General features: G+C 40.7%; 1 protein-coding gene across 1 annotated transcript in view; it reads left to right on the top strand.

Annotated features, from left to right (window-relative positions):
- The window catches only part of LOC134539894 (uncharacterized), a 58,496-nt gene extending 55,939 nt beyond the window's left edge, over positions 1-2,557 (top strand). Inside the window, exon 7 of the mRNA XM_063382242.1 lies at positions 2,483-2,557. Coding sequence (XP_063238312.1) covers positions 2,483-2,501 — 19 coding nt within the window. The 3' untranslated portion in view covers positions 2,502-2,557. The remainder of the gene's footprint in view (positions 1-2,482) is intronic.
- The last annotated feature ends 17,902 nt before the right edge of the window (positions 2,558-20,459 follow it).

Below are 20,459 nucleotides of genomic sequence, written 5' to 3'. Positions count from 1 at the left end.
CTACTAATTTGGATAAAAATAACTGAATTTAAAAGCCTGTTTTAAAAGTCAAAAAGAAAGAAAGTGGTGTTTAAAATTATAATATTTGGACTACAAAAACAAAGTTACTTACCAGGAGTTTCAGAATCCATAACCAGAATTCATCTTTTCAAAATAGAACAATAAATACTTAAATATTGAGTTTTAAAGCACGAACATCGAGTATACACAACCACTGCGAGCAATGCCCGAGTTCCGACTGACACTACCATCTGTAAATTGGGGTGGGTGAAATGAAAACATTGTGGTTAGGTCACCCAACTACTTAGCTTTTATAGGAAACGTTTTTTATTTTACCAAAGTGCAGTTCTGATAATTCGACTTTTGGCCAGCTAAATTTAAGAAATACCCCTATGTGCGATGTTGACATAACTTCGGTTAACGAAGGTTACGTAGGACAATTGTTACTGCTTTTGAAAACTATCAGATTTAAGTTACATGACACAGACTTTACAATTTTTATGGGTTAATAAACTTTATTAAATTTTAAGGAACGTTAACAAAAAGGTTTTTTTAGAGTGTACTGTTAAGTTATATTCGAACTCTCGTTGACACTGATGTCGTGAAATAAAAAAAGGAACACAATACAAGGATGTTGGGGAAATATATTAGCCACTGTCTACTACACTCTAACTTTAAAATAGTGGTAAATGCTGCCAATAAGTGAAGTTTAGTGGTAAATCTGTCAAAACTGTGTTTTCGTAGAGTTTGATTCAGAACATCAAGCTTATTTTTCAAACTTTCATTGGTTGTCTCTACCTAGAGATTCCCAATGAATTCCACCAGTCAGAAATATCTCATTAACATGAATTTCAGTTAGTATAATTTAATTTAAATGGAAAACTTAATTAAATTTGCCTGGAGTGACTTGAAGAAACAGCAGGATGGTGTCCTGAGTCCTCCTGCACGCGAGTCCAAGGACTCGCCACTGCCGACTCGCCTCGTCTCTGCTCAACGTCCTTCTTCGGGCGCCGCTCACTATTCCCGCCGAGGCCGCCTCAGCAGTCCATGCCACGTCCCAAAATATATTCAAATAAATTCTAAAACACTGGCGAATATGTTTATAATGAGGACTTGGGTAGGTGTTTCCTAAACCCAGTGTCACGACACAAAATATAGTCGCAAAACCAAACCAACGGTTGCGCCAAGAAGCCAGGGAAACTAGAATCTAAATAACACAATTGAGTTACAAATAAACATTTTTTATGTCTATAATAAAAAATTTTGGCCTGAAAAAAAGAATCACGCATAATAATGTTTGTGATTTAGCTCAATTTTACTTAGAGGGAGACATCTGAGTTTTGGACAAGGCAAGGGATTTCCCTAGGATAGGTAGTTGTGATTCCTGCTCTTAGGTATTTTTGAATAGATTGACGTATTTACGCTTAAATATGAGCTTAGCTTCAGTAAAAATGTAAAATAAATTATTTATTGTCACCAAGGGCGCAGATCCCGGGAAGGGGAATGGAGATGCAATCAAAAAGCCCCTCTCTGAGCGAACACTCTTGCACTTGCCAAATCCTACTGTAAATTGGAATGCTAAACAATATCCCGAGCGCACCCCCACCACCCCGCCCAGAAACCAACAGGTTTCGCGTGTTTTAATTGCGGATGAGTCATGAAACAGATTAAAATAAAACCCAGGGAAATTTTTGCACTATCACAAGGCCTCACTTGCACTATCACCTCGCCTCATTTGTAACATCACCTGGCATCACTTGCACTATAACCTCGCCTCACTTGCACTATAACCTCACCTCATTTGTAATATCACCTGGCCTCACTTGCACTATAACCTCACCTCACTTGCACTATCACCTGGCCTTACCTACACTATCACCTGGCCTGACTTGCACTAACACCTCACCTGACTTGCACTGTCACCTCGCCTCACTTGCATTATCACCTCGCCTCACTTGCACTAACACCTCGCATGACTTGCACTGTCACCTTACCTCACTTGCACTATCACATCGCCTCATTTGTAATATAACCTGGCCTCACTTGCACTATAACCTCACCTCACTTGCCCTATCACCTGGCCTTACCTGCACTATCACCTGGCCTGACTTGCACTATCACGTCGCCTCACTTGCACTATAACCTCACCTCACTTGCACTATCACCTGGCCTGACTTGCACTAACACCTCGCATGACTTGCACTGTCACCTGACCTCATTAGCACTATCACCTGGCCTAATCTGCACTATCACCTAGCCAGACTAGCACTAACATCTCGCCTGACTTGCACTGTCACTTCGCCTCATTAGCACTATCACCTGGCCTAACCTGCACTATCACCTGGCCTGACTTGCACTTACACCTCGCCTCACTTGCACTGGTTCGACAGGTCCTTAGCTATTTTACTGATAAGTAAATTTTAATAAGAATTTTTTATGATGAAAATATCTAAGTGATATGTGTTGTTTCTGTGTGTTTCAGGGCTGAAAGCCATCCTTAACGACTCAAAATTTTCTCTGAACACTTTACTGAAATAAATACTATCTTGGAAAATAAGTTTTTTTTTGTCTTTGATTTCAATTTCTGGTGTAGTCACTGGTTTTTGTTTTTACATAATTGTGTTAAAAACTTTGGACATACAGAACAAAACGGTGTCCAATTTTCTTTTTTTGTAAAAATGTCATGGCGACAATTCTAAGACGTCACTTAATTATTAGAAACTTCTCAAAACTTTCAGATTTAATGGCTTATGTATAATGCATACTTATGTTGTGAAATAATATCTTGACAAATTATACGCATTGTTTAAGGCTACAAGACGTAATCATGTTGTTTCCATGCATAAAACTCGCAATGCATCCAAATAAATCTTTACAATAAGGTTGCTTTACCATAAATTATTACATTTGATGTTAATGTTTCATCGACAAAAAACTTTTCCACAAACAATAAACATTAATTAACAATTGTCTCAACTACATAAAATTTTTCATTTTTCGTTATTGAGCAAGTATTTTAGGTATATTTAGAATAAACTTTAACTATTGGGTTTGTTATCATGTGCGACCTACGGAACAATTTTTTATAGTTCTTATGGACGTAATAACTGCCTTAATTTTTGAAAAATTACTTCCAGAATGAAACATACAATTTATTTAAAATTTAAAATCTATTTAAAATATCGGCCAGGTGAGATAGTTGTGAAAATTGAAACAAGGGGATACAACTAAATTCGGTTTGTTTTTAATTGAGATCATTAATATTTATTTAATACGAATAATTTAACGAATAATTTAAATTATAGGTTGAGCCGAAAGGAGTTTTATGTTTGCAAGTAGAGTCAAGTCGATGCTTATGGGTATGGTCATAAATTTATTGCAAAAAAAATTTGATCGCTCACTAGACTGTAATAAGTAGCGACACCTGTATTTCGCGAATACATTTCGTGTCAAGGTATTTTACAAAATACTGTAGCTTTTCTCCTGTGGTTATTGGCTGAGGTCGGTGAGAGGTGTCGTCCCGCTCTTGACGGGGCCAATGAGAATGTGGTCACCGTACTGCTGCACCCTCACAATTTGCTATGACCAGAGACAGGAAAAATTCGCGGTTCAATGACCTCCAGGATAGACTCCAATATCCTCTACACACTCGGGTAAATGCCAACTGTTCATTGGCTGCTGACTTGTGAATTGTCTCGACCGGTTGGCCTGTGATCCGACACTTCTATGAATGACGGGTCTCTAATTGGCCCTCAGTCCTCCAGATTAACAGTGAACCAATGGCAGAAGCAGCACTAAGGTATAATTATTTGAATTTTAGCATAACACGAAATAAACACGCGAATTTTCAGGTCTCTAGCCATGACTCTTAGAAAAAGCTACAGTTTTTTGTAAAATACCTTGACATGAAATGAAATCGCGAAATACAGGTGTCCCTAGTAATAAGGTATTAAGGTAACAAGCGATTATTTTTCTTGTGATGAGCGGCCGTCTGCAAGAGATGACACTTACTCCGCACTGAATGGCTGTGATTGGTGCGCTGACAGCAGACGTGTACCTGAAATAAACCCAGCCAACCGCGAAACACAGAAAAGGCTACAAAGTTTTAACACAAGGCTGACCTGGAAATATTTTCGCGAAAAATGCATGACACTAATTATGCTTTCACACCTGCAGAAATTTTTTTTCTTCTGTGATTTTACAAAAGATTCCTGTTGAAAACCAGTTTCCAAAAAAAAGTTTGTAATACTACAAGAAAGATATTGTAACTTCGTGCAACACATGGCTATGATTATTTTTTGCATAGGTACATGAAATACGTTACTAGAGATAAAACTGGCCAGGTATGTCTTACGATGTTTCATTCAATCTTAATTTTTTAAACCATGGAAAATATAATCGAATAATCATTAATTTGACTTTATTTTACTTTATTATGGTTATTATGTACACAATTAATACTGTTAAGCTATTGGGGAAACGGTTTAAAATTAACTTTATCTATTGGAGGTACTGGGACAATGCATTGTAAAGATGCCCGGGTAAGAATCCGAACCCAGTATTACTGCAAACACTATTTTGAAGTGATGCATTTTTTTCCCGTGGAAATGTACACATTTACAAATATCTGTAACTTTAATAATGTTCGCAGTCTTTCACGGCCATTGTATGAAGTAGCTTGGCTTCTGGGTTGTAGCCGCGTCCTTGGCGAATAATTCACCGACGTTTCGGCGACATTGTAGTCGCCATCATCAGGGAGCAGAAAACCTACCGAGTAGGTGGTTGAAGTTACCTTGCTCCCTGATGATGGTGACTGCAATGGTCGACCGAAACGTCGGTGAATGATTCGCCAAGGACGCGGCTACAACCCAGAAGCCAAGCTACTTCATGTGTAGAGACCGGAAAAATTCGCTTATTCATTCGGCGATAGGCTAGAATTCAAATACATGTAAAATTTTAGATGATTTGGCTATTGGCTTACTGTTCATGTGGACGAATCTCAACCAATTATAAACCTTAAACCAAAGAAGGATCGAATCACAGACAACCAGCTGAGACGACTCACAAGTCGGCAGTCAATGAACTTGCGTTATTTGCCCAAGTGTACAGGGGAATGTGCAGTCTATCATGAAGGCCATCGCAACCGCGAATTTTTCTGGTCCCTATTCAACTGTAACTTCACATTTGCAACAAACAAACCGCGTGTGTTGACGCGAACAGCAGTCGCATGACCCTCTGCACTGCTGTCTGCTCTGTGTCTCGATACGGGGCTGGACTTGTATCGTCTAGCCGGCTCGTGGAGGTAACGAGGCATCAGCTCGGCCAATCACCTGTTCGCGGCAGACTATCGATTGTGCTGGGGCGTGCCTGGCGTGGCCTCCCATCGGAGACAGCGCCGTGACGCCACTGTTTCGGCACTGCTTCGGCATTGTTGTCCGCCCGCCCGGCTTCATTGTGCGACCGGCAATGCCTCGCTCCTGACTGAGTGCGGCTAGGCAGCCATGGATAGAGACCTGAAAAATTCGCGGGTTCATTTCGCGATAGGCTAGAATCCAAAAACATTTGCTTTCCTTGTTGCTTCAGTGATTGGGCCACAGTTTATCTGAAGGACTCTGGACCAATGGAAAACGTTCGACAGAAGAAGTATCGAATCACAAGATTCCCAGCTAAAACGTGTTACGAGTTAGTAGCCAATCAGCAGGTGTAATCTGCACAAGTACATAAGGATCATGGAGTCTATCTTAGAGGTCATTGAAAACGCGAATTTCTCCGGTCAACTAGCCATGGGCTATGGAGTCACTCCCACCAGACACCAGCATTCAACCACAGCCGAAAGGCCAAACAGCCACCCCCAACTATCACAGACTCCAGAATCATTTACACCCAAACACAACAAAAACGTACACCCAGACACATGCCAAGAGGTGATGGGCGGCAACACGCGGCCTGGGACTCTGTGCGAGCTCCCCTGGATCGATGCCACAGACAGGCACAGACAGGCACAGACAGGCACTCGGACCGGGCAGAGATGACAGTGTCAGTTCCGCGACGCACTGGTCGCTGACTGTGCTGTCCGCACTGGCAACTGCTCTGAGCCACTCCCACTAGGCATTCCGCACCTTCACACCTCTCCAAAACTATTGGAGACAGGACAATTTCACTGGACTTCGAACCTGTTCAACTTCATACTGCTCTAAGTGATTGAACTGAAGAACTCGGAGCCAATGAAAAAACCTCTGCAAAATAAGCACCTCAGTTAGTAGGTGCTGAGTTAGTAGCCAATGATCAGGTGTAAATTTCCCGAGTATAGCCAGGGTCCTGGAGTTAATGAAAACGCGAAATATTCCAGTAACTCAAAATTGTTATTAAAATATGTAAATATCCTTTTCAGAAAATAAATGCTGATATTTCAGCAGGCTATTATTATTATTTATATTGTTTTTGAAACTCTTTTTTAATCGTAAAATGTGAGTTATTTCTAGGGACATGCACAATTCTAGCTTGGTCGGCGAAGAGTCTGGATTGCAAATTTCTGTGCACTTGAAGGACACGGGTTATTAGTAGGGGCGTGCATATTTCGCGAAAAGACTCCGCGACTAGCTGAGAGTTACACTGTAGCATCGCCTGTGTTTCGTGGTTGGGTAAGTTTATTTGTTCCACGTTGATTGTTGCAATACCAATCACAGTAGTTCAGTGCGGAAGTAATCACGTCCTGAATAGCCAGGTCAAATAAGGCAACGACTTCTCTCGCAGACGGCCGCCAATAACAAGGAAGAAACCACTGGTGCGGATATACCTTGTCGCAGTCTAATAGGCGTTTTAGATTTATTTGCGAATTTTTCCTGTCCATATTTATAATTTGTAGGGACCGGAAAAATTCGCGTTTTCAATGACCTCTAGGATAGACTCCATGATCCTCTATTGACTTGTGCAGATTACACCTGCTGATTGGCTACTAACTCGTGACACGTGTTAACTGGGAAACTTGTGATTCGATACTTCTTCTGTCGAACGTTTTCCATTGGTCCAGAGCCCTTCAGATAAACTGTGGCCCAATCACTGAAGCAGCAAGGAAGGCAAATGTATTTGGATTCTATCCTATCGCGAAAGGAACCCGCGAATTTTTCAGGTCTCTAGGTATGCGCTGTAATAAAATCAAGCGGAGTCGACAGAAAGTAAAACTGAAGTGCCAATCAGATCGTTGCATAATCTTCTACGTGATTATATTTGCAGTGTGGCACAGGCCCGACTTTGGTGGTTATTTCCAGAGTCCAACAGTTTAAGATTGAACATTTAGATGGAAACAATATACGTATCATAATATATATATTTATAATAGCAATGAAAAAGTGTCAAATTTACTTGTATTTAAAATAAAAATTTTCTGTACAAAATGTTGCAAAAGATAATAGAAATAAATTATTCCGACAGGTTATGCTAAAAAAAATAATTGGTTGTCTGTAAAGTCGGTTTACGGACGATAGTTTAACGTGACAACGTCATAACAAAACATTGATGAAATGATTGATCCAGAAGAAAATGAAATATCATATTCGGCCTGAGACTGAGCCGTAATAGGTTTTTGAAACCACACCATTTAGGCATTAAAAATATTATATTCTTTGAGGAAGAAATTTTTTAAAAATTTTTCTATATTTTGTATGATATAATCTACCTCTGCATACTTTTATGAATAAAATTGAATCAATTTTATTGAATTATCAGTATTTTGTATGGATACAAAGGAGTGAAATGAAATCTACAATTTAATTAATAAATTTACTTTTATTTGCATTCATTAATTCAAATATATTTATTACTTTCGAAGTGTTGTGCGCGCCATATTTATTTTTACAAGTACAAAAAAAAAAATTTCAGCCGCCGGGATTCGATCCGTCAACTTATTTAGCGTTGCTAACCGCACAGCCACGAGGCCATATTGGTAACAATTGTTTCAGATGTTATAAATTAATAATATTCCACGCACGATATTTGTTTGAATTTATTTAACTAGCATATTCTCTGTTGGACTCGAAATATTTACACGCTCGTGGGCTCATAACTATAATACGGCGTGTGATTTAGTTGATCAAATAAAAACTCATGGCAAATAATTACCAATGTCAAACTAAAGCGTAAAAAGTATCATACCAGCAATAAATATTTAGTTACACAGCTAAACAATACTCATACAACACTGTTTAAATATACTGATTTACACTAGTAATTAAAATAATACGTACTTGTAAGAACGCAATTTCCTTGCGAATATACTCCCGTGGCGCGGTGCACAACAATAACCTCGATACCCCGCTATGTTGTCGTCTGCCCGAAGCCGTGTGTGGCTACATGCGCAGGCGTGATCCAACCGGCGCGACCCGCCTATCCCTGCAGCATGGCGGGGTGAAACCTGAGCAGTATGCCGCCATGTGCCGGCCGAGTTCTCTGTACCGTCCGCAACATACCAGAGAGATGCCACGCATAAAGGCTTCGGCCAGGAAAAAAGAGTTTGCCTTGAGCCTTGGCCGAGGACGGACGTGCGAAGAGGAGCTCCGCGCTTGGTACATGCCAGTGCACTAGTGCACTGGCCAGAGGTGGTATTCAGGGAGTGTATTGATAGAGTGAGCTCGTGAAACGCCCGGGGAGCAGCTGCCCCTATAGCCTAGCCGCAAACCCGGACTCGTCTGGGTTTTGTTGGTCAGTGGGTGTGTCACGTGGCTGCAGATTGCAGGAAAGCGAATTAGAGAGAGAGAGTGTGTAGATGTGCCTCTGCCCTCCGACGACGAGGCGGAGATGCAAAGTGCAGATGGCTCGACTAGCGATGATGGCTTCACCATTGTCGCTGGCAAAAAATCAAAAACGGGGGAAACGAGCAGGATCCGCCCCCCTCACAAACCCAGCATACACCAAGCAGGGCGCGCGCGCACGAAAAACGCCGGCGCGCAGAACACAAGACCCGGCGAGCCAGCCGGCACCCAGCACGAGTGCAGGTTCGAGCCCTGCCTTAGCAGAAACAGCCCCTCAGGCACCCAAAAAGATGCAGGTTAAACCCCTGTTTGTTTTTGTCGACCAGGCACATAGTTACCCGGTCATAAAAGCTGCATTAGATGCAGCCCTGCTTGAAAAGTGGTCGTGCATAAGTAGGGGGCACGACCAACTAATGGTACACACCGCCACAGTGGCAGAGTACCACAGGGCAGTGAAGGCCCTAGAAGTGGCCGGAGTGCAGCACTCCGTGCTATTGCAGCGGGACGAGATCCCGAATAAATTTGTTTTCTGCCCCGTCCACAGCAGCATGGACAAGGTTTTCATTCAGGGGGAGTTCCAGAGAATGGGACTCCCAGTACAAAACTTTTGGTTCCTGACCAATAGGCAGACCAGGCAACCAATAAACCAATTAGTGGTTGAACTCCCGAAGGCCATTAACACAGACAAGGTCTACGCCATCAAGTCCTTCGGTGGCCTCAACATCAGAGTTGAGGACTACAGGCACCCTAAGGGCCCACTGCAATGTGGGAACTTCCAGCGATTTGGCCACTCTGGCAAAGGTTGCAGAGCTTCCCCTGTGTGTCGCTGGTGCAGCCAGGGCCACAAAACTGAGGTGTGCCCCCAGGGAGGGGACAGAAAACAAATGAAGTGCGCGTGATGCGATGGCCCGCACTCTGCAAACTATAGAGGCTGCATGGCCTTTAAGAGAGAAAACTGGCGTCACCTCCCGCAGCAAGAAAGAAAGGAACGCGAGCTGCAATCAAAACGCGCAATGCGCGACAACAGGAGAGCTGCAGCCGCAGCTCCAGTCCCCCCTCCCCCGCAACACGCGGGCTTATCTGGGTACCAGCCCCAGCCCCCCAGACAGGCGTGGCAAGCCCCCAGCTACCCAGTCCCTCAACTGCACAATCAATATGCAGTATTGGCCGACAGGTACGAGCTCGAGTACCCAGTCGTCGCCAATCAGTGGAGGCCTAGAGGCTAGCCCCAACCACAGAGGCCACCGAAGAAAAACCTAACGGGGCATGAAAAGGGGAAGGGGAGAAAACCCTCGGCGGAACAGCCGGCCCCACGGCAGGAACAGCCCGTGACAAGGCCACCTCCCCCCCTCTCCAGCCCTTAAAGAAGCCAATCACGCGGGCAGCGCCTGCAGCCACCGACATGAAGGTGGAGCAGGCACCAGCAGTGCAGCCAACTGCTCCACTGCAGCCCTGCCCCGTAAAAAAGCCAGCCCCTGGCCCTAGCGAATTTCTGAAGGTTGTTCAACAATCCAAAACCTTCACCCAGGACCCGAACCTGGCCCAAGTCCTAGAGACGATGTGCCAACTGATGGCCATCTGGTGCAACCCGGCCATGTCCCTTCAGGACAAAGTACAAGCCACCATGGGCTTCGTGACCACCCTAGCGGCCAGCTTCAATGGCCAACAACCGTAATTTAGGCCTTGTCGTTGACTTAAACCCCGGCGACAATAGACTAAGCACCATCCTTTACTGGAACGCACGAGGAATTAATAATAAAATAACAGAGTTTACAGACCACTTGATTAAAAACAATATTAAAATCGCGGCCATCAATGAAACTCATTTACAACCAACCGATCGCCTCACGATATTAAACTATATTATATACTAGCCGAACCCGCCCGCTTCGCTGGACGTGAAATAAGGTAACTGCATTGAAGGCAAATAATAAAGCCATGACTGTTATACGCAAGACCCCATTAAAATTCGTATAGTAGTTGTGTAGAACACCGCGTACAAACAGACAGACAGAAAAATAACTACTTACTGTTTTATAAAAGTAAGATAGATAGATTATTCTTACATGTTTATATCCATACAGTGTATGAAAAATCAGCATGCATAGCCCTATACCTAAAACTAAACGTAGCTGCTGACCACGCTTTTTCCGCATGGAATTTTGTATTATCTTGCTCCATTTAGAAATTTAAACATTATAACACTACAGTTGTAGTAGTTTTCTTATGTTCACAAATGATAATTTTTCTCACCTCTATTTCAGTCTTTGCAATAAAAATATGTTACTACCTAAATTTTGGGTAAAAATGTTTCTACTTTCAAATGTAATGTCGGGAAGACACTTCATGACATTTCTTTGTAAACCACATTTACTGTTTTCCCGTCTTGAGCTAGAATGTAAAGATTGTCTGCATTACTGACCCGCGAGCAAGCCACATACATCTGGCCGTGGGAAAAACAATCAGACCTTAAGTCGACACCAGCTGCCTTATGGCTCTGACCCTGAGACTTATTTATTGTCATCGCGAAACAAACTGCTATTGAAAACTGTGTGCGCTTGAACCTGAACGGGAAGTTATTCGGGATGATAGGTATGTGTGGTATGAAAACAGTTTCACCTGAGCCACATCCAGTAAGAAACTCAGCTTCGATTATATTTCGTTGTAGAGCAGTTACTTTAAGTCGGGTTTCATTACACAATTTTGGGGGAGTAAGGTTCCTCAGAAGCATTATTGGAACACCGACTTTGAGAACAATTTTGTGAACAGGAAGACCACTTGCAGTGAGAGAACTCAAAAACTCAACTGGATAATTAGTGGCGTCGTCCTGATTAAGGACGCTGTTAAACGATGTATAAACCACTTCAGCTCCATTCAATTCGTTTAAAAAATTTTCATTGATTGCAGCAGCTTGGTCATTTCTTGGAGTGAGTATGGCACGTTCACATAACCACGTATGTTCCTGATGTATGTTACCGAACGTATGAGTTCGTCTTCCGAAGATACGACTGCCAAGTATTTCTGGAAGCGTCACCTGACCGTGTTGCTCAGGGAGGGCACCTTCTCCAACTTTTAATAGAACACCGGAAAATTCTTGCGCATGAGAATTACCACCCAGCTGTGCTCTCATGTTAATTGTTAGTTGCAGTTTTTTTTTTATTTGAGGCCAGAGGTAATAATTCTTCAGTAAAACTTTGATTTCATCGGCTTTAGTCCCTCGACTTACAACTGGTAGAGTTTGCCGAAAATCTCCTGAAAAGAGTAGTGTGACATTCCCCATTGGTCTTTCATCGCGCCTAATGTCCCGTAGTGTCCTGTCCACAGCTTCAACTGCTTTTTTATTCGCCATCGTGCATTCATCCCAAACGATTAGAGAGCAATCTTGTAACACTTTCGCCATATCACAATTTATTGTTATCGAACATGTTGGTGATTCATTAGTGTCTTTATGAGAGCACATTTTCATGAAATAAATCATTCAAAAATAAAAGCTGTTTATTTAATTTAATTAAGCGGACGGGTTCGCCCCAAGGAGAAAATTGAAGCGGCGAGACCTCGTGGACATAGAGAAATGACACACACTCACTATTTATGTGTCTATGAAACATGATTTTTTTCTGCAATTTAAATTGTAATATACAAAAAGGGTATTGAAAATTGAAACAAATATGGCGACACTACAAACTGTCAGGATCTTTATTTTTTTCTTACTCTCTACTTAGTTCCTTACAACAGCAAAACTTAATGGCTTCTTATATTGATTATATTTTATGTCATAAAATTAAGATTTCTCTTCTTTCCTTGAGCCGATTATGATGAAATAAAGCTTATATTTCTTTCTCTGCTACGCTCAAGTTAACTTGAAAACCCCATTAAAATTCGTATAGTAGTTTTGTGGAACACCGCGTACAAACAGACAGACAGACAGACAGAAAAAAAACTACTGTTTTATTATAGTATAGATAGGCGCGACCGCGATACTTTTGATGGGTGGGGGGGGGGGGTTGCCTTAGTGGTCCACAGAAGCATTCAGCACTCAGAATTTCAATTACCTGTATTTAATGAACTCGAAAGCAGTAGCCATAGATTTAAAAATAATTAATAAAAACATAATCCTAATTTCTATGTATGCAAAACCGGGCAGGACACTAACAGAATTAGATTTAGATATCTTATATCAATCAGCTCCTGCGTTTCTAGCAGTTGGGGACATTAATGCTAAACATAGCGACTGGAACTGCCGACGCAACACGGCCAATGGTTTCGTGTTGCGAAGGCACGAGTCAAATAAAAATTATCAAATATATGCTCCCTCAGAGCCAACTCATGATAGTGGAGCAATAAGGCAAACCCCAGACATATTAGATATAGTACTAAACAAGCGAGTTCACACGGGTTTCAAACTCAAAGTCGTTCACGAAATGTCATCTGATCACTTCCCAGTTCACTTAATATTCGATGACGCGGATACTGACATCAATCCGCCGAGAACAGCCAGAGACTATAAAAAAGCAGACTGGAGAGGTTTCCTGCAGCCGATGCTGCCAACTTTGAAACTAAAGAAAATATAGATTCAGCAGTAATTGAACTTACAGAGCAAATGCAGCTTGCGATGAACTCGTGCATTCCAGAAAATGAGGTTAATTATAAGCAGGACGAACTGCCGGCGTATATTCGCGACTTAATTTCCCAGAAAAAAAGATTAAGGCGCGAGTTTAGCAGGCGTCGACAACGGGATGTCAAATGGCGCATAAATGAACTACAAACAGTAATTTCCGAAGAAATTACTCTATGGAGGAGTTCCCAATGGGACGAAAAAGTTTCGAAACTCCAGGTGCAAGACAATAGCACCTGGAATATGACAAAGCGGTTTCTCAGGAAAATAGAAAAAATTCCTCCGCTGCAGACCCCCACTGGTGTCGCCTTCACCCCGATAGATAAAGCCCAAGCATTCGCGAATACACTCGAACAAGCTTTTACGCCAAATCTCGAGCCCTGCGACCCGCGATTTACTGCCGAAATCTATAGGGAAATTAGATTAAAATTAAATCAACCCCTAACCACAGAGCCTTATTTAACTCAGTCACAGGAAGTTAAACAAGCCATTAAGCGTATGAAACCGAAGGCCCCTGGAAATGATGGCATCCAGGCAATTGTACTTAAGAAGCTGCCAGAAGAAATTATTGAATACCTGGCAGCCCTAATAAATGCTATATTTAATTTACAATACTATCCTTCGCAATGGAAAGAAGCGAACGTAATTGTTTTTCAAAAACCTGGTAAAGATAAAACTCTCCCATTAAATTATAGACCTATTAGTTTATTAAATATATTATCAAAGGTGGCTGAGTATATTAATCTTCAGAGACTCAACACCCACATCAAAAATAATAATGTATTACCTGACGAGCAATTTGGTTTCCGTAGCGAGCATTCTACAACACATCAACTAGTGCGAATGACTGAACAAATAATTGATACGTTCACTTGGAATCAATACAGTATAGCAACATTTATAGATATCTAAAAAGCATTTGACAAAGTATTTCATGCGGGATTAATATAAAAACTTTATCAAACAGGCTTTCCCGACTGTTATATAAAACTACTGGCCTCATATTAATGCGGTAGATCATTTAGAGTCACGACTGAAGGGGCTCAGTCAGACGTAAAACAAATCAAAGCAGGAGTCCCGCAAGGCAGTATCTTAGGACCTGTATTATTCAATATTTCCATTTATGACATGTCTAGACCTGAACATAGATATGTCCAACTAGGACTATATGCTGATGATACGGTTCTGTTTAGTAGGTCTAGGAACTTAAATTTGGCTGCTGAAAGGTTGCAAACTGCATTAAATCTATTTGAAAATTGGTGCACAAAATGGCGAATTAAAATAAATCCGACAAAGTCAGAAGCCATAGTATTCACGCGCAAACATCTACCGGAATTAGAAGATAGACCACGCTTAACACTCTTTGATGTAATAATACCGCATAAAAACGTAGTTAAATATCTAGGAGTACACATGGATAGAAAACTACTATGGCGTGATCACATAGAATTCAAAAGAAAGGCAGCTTTCGCAAGACTCATGACACTCTATCCAGTCATGAGTAGGCGACTCGGGAGCTCTGTTAAAAATGGCTTAATAATATATAACGCGCTCATTAAGCCCATCATAACATATGCAGCACCAGTGTGGGCAACTGCGGCTGAGAGCCATTCAATAAAGTTGCAGCGAATACAGAGCAAGAGCATTCGTATCGCGACAGATGCGCCTGTGTACTGCCCCGTCAGGGCTATGCACAGGGAGCTTAAACTCGAACTCTTGAAAGATTATTATGTCAGGACTGCACAGAAATTCTATGATGAGTCACTTGAGCGCAAATATGTATATTTCCTCTCTCGGAGACCGCGACCCGGAATTTTATCGCAAATACAAAATGCCTATTTCAATCCTGGCGCACAGGCCGCTCTAGCTGCTCTGTGATTGGCCGGCCCGCTGGCCAATCACGTCGCGCACAGGTTCACGCGCGCGGAACCCAGCCCTGTCTGCACGGAAAATTTCCTACGCGAGTAATACTTTCAAAAATAATTATTTAACTTATAAATACTAAATAAACAAGTAGGCTGCAATTATTCAGCAATGAAGAGCCTCCTACGGCGGCGGGCCTGCCTTGCAGACGGCTTTAGTATACACCGGCTCCGTAGGGTGGCAAGCTGTCTGCATGAATGGGCATGGCCATGCCAAAGTGCGAGGTGAAGAACTAAATTCACAACTAACTGTAGATTGCGTGCTATTACTGGAGGCGCCTGCCTGGGCAATCAGTGCAAATAAACACCGATCGAGTTGGGGATACCGATACGAGTGGAATGCTGTATGCTAATGGGCGACGTCCTTCGAAAGTGGCACGCATATATAACCTCAATTAATAAAAATAAAATACGAATGCTCGTCCACCATTCGCCTTAAACCCATACGCTGACAGTTCTTCCACTATAACTAGTGAATAGACGTTAGTATAATAATATTATCCTATATTATGATATATAATATATGTTTATAAAAAAATAAAAAAAAATAAAAAAAAATAAAAAACATAGTTATAGTTATGCTTAATTACATATTTACAGTTAATACTACACGCACACAACCTCGTAGGAAATAAAGCGTAGAAGTTGGGGCTAAAGGGCTCGCGATGAGGGAACTGGATAGTTTCGCTGACCGTCCGACTGCCCTTCCTGGCGACAGGAAACAAGTGCTGTGTCCTCTTCCTGAGTGATTCCTGAAGCGCCAACTCGCGGATACACTGTTTAAATTAATTATTCGTAGCTCTGGATGCGTAGATGCTGTGATAATGGGTTAAGCAATAACGGACGAACTAATTTCTCTAAGTGCCGACAGCCATTGACAGGCGACAGGCGACCTGAAGCTATAGTTTCTCCGGAGTAAGGCCCATGTCTCAGCTCACGGATACTTAACGTAATTAAAACATTTAATGCCCACACATGCGTTATAACACATGTTAAGGCATGTTAGCCCGCGCAACATGCATTTACTAAAATTAGTCTAGTCTGTAGGATGTTTAATTTCCTTTCTTTTAGTTATAGGTGCTGCTGTCTGGAGCGGATGTGAGTGGTTCGTGTCACCCTCACCGCCAGGGGCGCCTGCGTCCCAGGCCAGAAAATTCCAGTCCTGGACAAAATCAAAAATCAAGGCGGACATCGAGTCCAAGTGCCCAACCCCCGCATGGAAGACTCTTTCTACTCTGGCCAACTCTTAATCCAGACCATCCTCTGTCTCCTGTACTTTCCTACACTAATGCATGTAAACTTGCATCCCGCATGAAAGTGCCCAGGGTTTTCCCTGTGTCTATGCAGGTTTTACCTGGGCCCAACTTAACTAGTAGTTTAGACTAGAGATAAGAGTGAGGGGAGTTAGTCATGGCAACAATCGCTGCCATGGCTGACCAATCCCCTCCTACCACACCATGCATGTGACCCTCTCCCTGCATGGCTACTCCCAGCATGACTAAGGCGTGATGTGCTTCAGCCTGAGACGCACTTAGGTCCCTCCCTAACCCGGACCCCTCCCAAATACACTTAGGTTTTAGTTAGGTTAGGAAAAAAAAAATCTTCGGCCAGGGACGCACCTAGAGTCTTCCCTAACCCAGACCCCTCCCAAACAAAATTCACTTAGTTTTAGTTAGGTTAGGAAAAAAAAACAGGACACATCCGTAGTGAGACATCCGTAGTGGGACATCCGTAGTGGGACAATTTTTCGTGCGTGCAGCCAGCGTTCATCGATTTATCAGACCTTGTCACGTCAATAAAGTAAGGAAATAATTCCAGACAAAATTTTCTTTAAATTATATAGTAAAGATAAATTAATTTTATAATCAAGCAGTCAGTTTTTTTGTCACATTTTCCACTGATTACTACAGTTACTTTTTTTTTAGAACGAAGTTATTACGGTACAAACAAGTCGAAATCAATAGCTGGGGTTGTGTTTGCAAGTAATCAGCTTGCACACGAATATTCGCAGTTTCTGTCCGCTTTGCTGACTCAAGATTGTCTTCGTATGAGTCAACCACGCTTCGAAATTCTCCGACGTGGGACTATGTGTAAAGGCGGGCATTTTTCGCGGATAAATCTGAACGCCTATTAGACTGCAACAAGGTATACCCGCACCAGCGGTTTCTCCCTTGTGATTGGCGGCCGTCTGCGAGAGAAGTAGTTGCCTTGTTCGACCGAGCCAGTCAGGACGCGTTTGCTTTCGCACTGAATTACTCTGATTGGTGTTGTATCAATCGACAAGTACCTGAAAGTAATTCACCCTATCACGAAATACAGATGGTGCTATATTGTTTTAACTTATAACTACAGACCTGAAAAAATCGCGGGTTCATTTCGCGATAGGCTAGAATCCAAATACATTTGTCTTCCTTACTGCTTTAACGATTGGGCCACAGTTTATCTAAAGGACTCTGGACCAATGGAAAACGTTCGACAAAAGAAGTAGCCAATCAGCAGTTGTAATCTGCACAAGTACATAAAGGATCATGGAGTCTATCCTAGAGGTAATTGAAAACGCGATTTTTTCCGGTCCCTACTTATAACTAGTTTTGGAATCTTTTCGCAAAATATGCCTGGCCCTAACTATGTGTTATTGTATTGTAGTGTTATTATAGAGTCTAGCTGAGAACTAATTACTTGGCATGAACACAAATTCAAGACTTTAAGGGCATTAAGAAGCAGATTGTGTTCCCCTGACTGTGTTAGTTGTGTCATCGAGAGTTGTTCGCCTACTGTCGATAATTTTGTACTTTTTGCCTTGTATGTTTTTACGGTTTTAAGAACATCATTTTTCCATAGGAATTAGAAAAATAATTTATTTTCATCATTAATTAACTAAACATCACTAGTTTAAAGTTATTCGTAAGTATTTCATTTGTCATTCTAGATCAAGCTCTGAGCAAAGAAAATCCTCGAAATAGCACTCTTAACAAAAAACAATTCTGTATATTTAAAAAAAAATGGTTGTCTGTAAAGTCGGTTTACGGACGATATTTTAACGTGACAACGTCATAACAAAACATTTATGAAATGATTGCATACTTTTATGAATTAAATTGAATAATTTTTATTGAATTATCACTATTTTGTATGGATACAAAGAAGGAGTGAAATGAAATCTACAATTTAATTGATAAATTTACTTTTATTTGCACTCATTAATTCAAATACATATGTTTATTATTTTAACGAAGAGATTATTTTAACTATAACTTTTATACATGTTTGCTATTTTTTTAACTTCTTCCAATCTGTTTTATTATGTTAAGGATAGGACGATGATAGGAAAAGTAGGAAACGAATGGGAGTGTTTCAAGTTTAATGTGCCTCGAAAAAGTCAAATCGATTGTTTTTCCAATCGAGTGGAAAAGGGCTCTATGACATTTCTTCGACTCGTCAGCTCCTCGACCGTTTTTTTCTCTCTCCCCACTCTGGTAATTGGCGGGAGGGCTGTGAGGGGAAGTTAAAGTAAAATGGCGGGCACTGAAAATTTCAAGCCAATAGAAGAAGTGATAGAAGAAAAAAAGAAAAAGAAAATAAATAATAAGAAAAAGATTTTTTAGCGTATTTTCGAGCAGTTTCTTTGAGAGAAGTACCAGGCGAGCATAAGTCAAAGAGAGGTAGTGGTCACCGTAGTCCCAGGAGGGAAACGCCGAACTTCTCGGAAATTCACTATCGAGAGGTAGGATGTATACGGCCTGATATTGCGTACTAGGGTATAGTGTTTATAAAATTTATGTTTTTATATATTTAATTACAATTTCAAGGACTTCTCAATCAGCCACGTGTGTTTCATAAAACTACTTTTTTTTATAACACGCGTTAATGATACAAGTCTATAGTTTTACACATTTGATATATACAATTGTATAAGGATCTATCGTGGCTTAAAATATATGTTTTAGACGTGTGAGTGACTTATATGTATCTAGAGTCTTCCCTGGATATTGCATCTCTGAACTGTTAGACTTAGTTTTTGTCTCGCATATAACTCAATAAGATATTTTAGTTTTAAATTGTGCTTAAAAATAATATATTAAAAAATAAGGTTTAATTTGAGCCTGAAGTCTACGTGTTATTAAAATTCTTGGCATTATGCAGTATATATGTTTTAACCGTCTATATTACTTTAAATTTTTTGATGAACTTTGCAACGGCGTAAAAATTGCGTGATTTTAAAGCGGCCGAATTATTTTTAGTTAACCTACTAAATATAAATATTTTACTTTGAAGTGGCGTAGTTTTAACGCAGTTCAGGTAAGTGTCCGTTAATGTCACTATTACAATGCCTTCTACCACATCGAGATGATCTTCATTGGCGTATGTAGATAATATCCTTTCGAGTATAAATGATTAAATCACGTCACTTAAAAAATTGTTATTATAAATATGACCAATTTAATCATATTTATCATCTTAATAAAACATACCCGCAGAAAATACAATGCAGTAGATTTAATAAATACCAGTTTTAATTGACTAACGGCGAAGCTTACTTGGAGTGCTAGAACAATATATTATGAAACAAATGTATTTCCTGTTCATTTGAAATATGCTCATGTAACAGCAAACGAAAAATAAAACACTACCTCAATAGCAATTACGGTATGGCTTGATTTTGCCAGTATTACAATAGTGCATAAACACAACGATTAATTGCGTCCAGAACAATAATTACAATAAATTTCAGTACATACCAAATTTTGAAGTGAATGGCTCTCTCCCATAGCTGTTATTTTAATGTTTTATACTAAAATTTCAAAAATTAATAAACGATATTCCTACGGTTTACATTCTATTAGAACATTACTAATAACATAAGAACAAATATAATCATTTGTTAGAATAAAACAGCACTTATTATCGTTTTAGTTGACTGTGATATGGTAAAGAAATATAATTTTGGCAGTGACAGTAATACAAAATTTATTTACTGAAGTCTTTATTCTTTATTATTTTTAATTTTATGCGGAAATAAACACCGATATCGTGCACGGTTATAGGGTAGATCACTGGGCCAACTACCAACATATTTAAAAATACAATAACTTAAGAGTAGCTGAGTATCAAAGGTACATCGAACTAACATTAATTTCAATAGAAGAAACAAAATCATTTTAAAATCTCAACAAT

Source organism: Bacillus rossius, chromosome 16 (assembly GCF_032445375.1).
Source record: "Bacillus rossius redtenbacheri isolate Brsri chromosome 16, Brsri_v3, whole genome shotgun sequence".
NCBI lineage: Eukaryota > Metazoa > Arthropoda > Insecta > Phasmatodea > Bacillidae > Bacillus > Bacillus rossius.
This window is presented reverse-complemented; position numbering and strand designations above follow the sequence as displayed.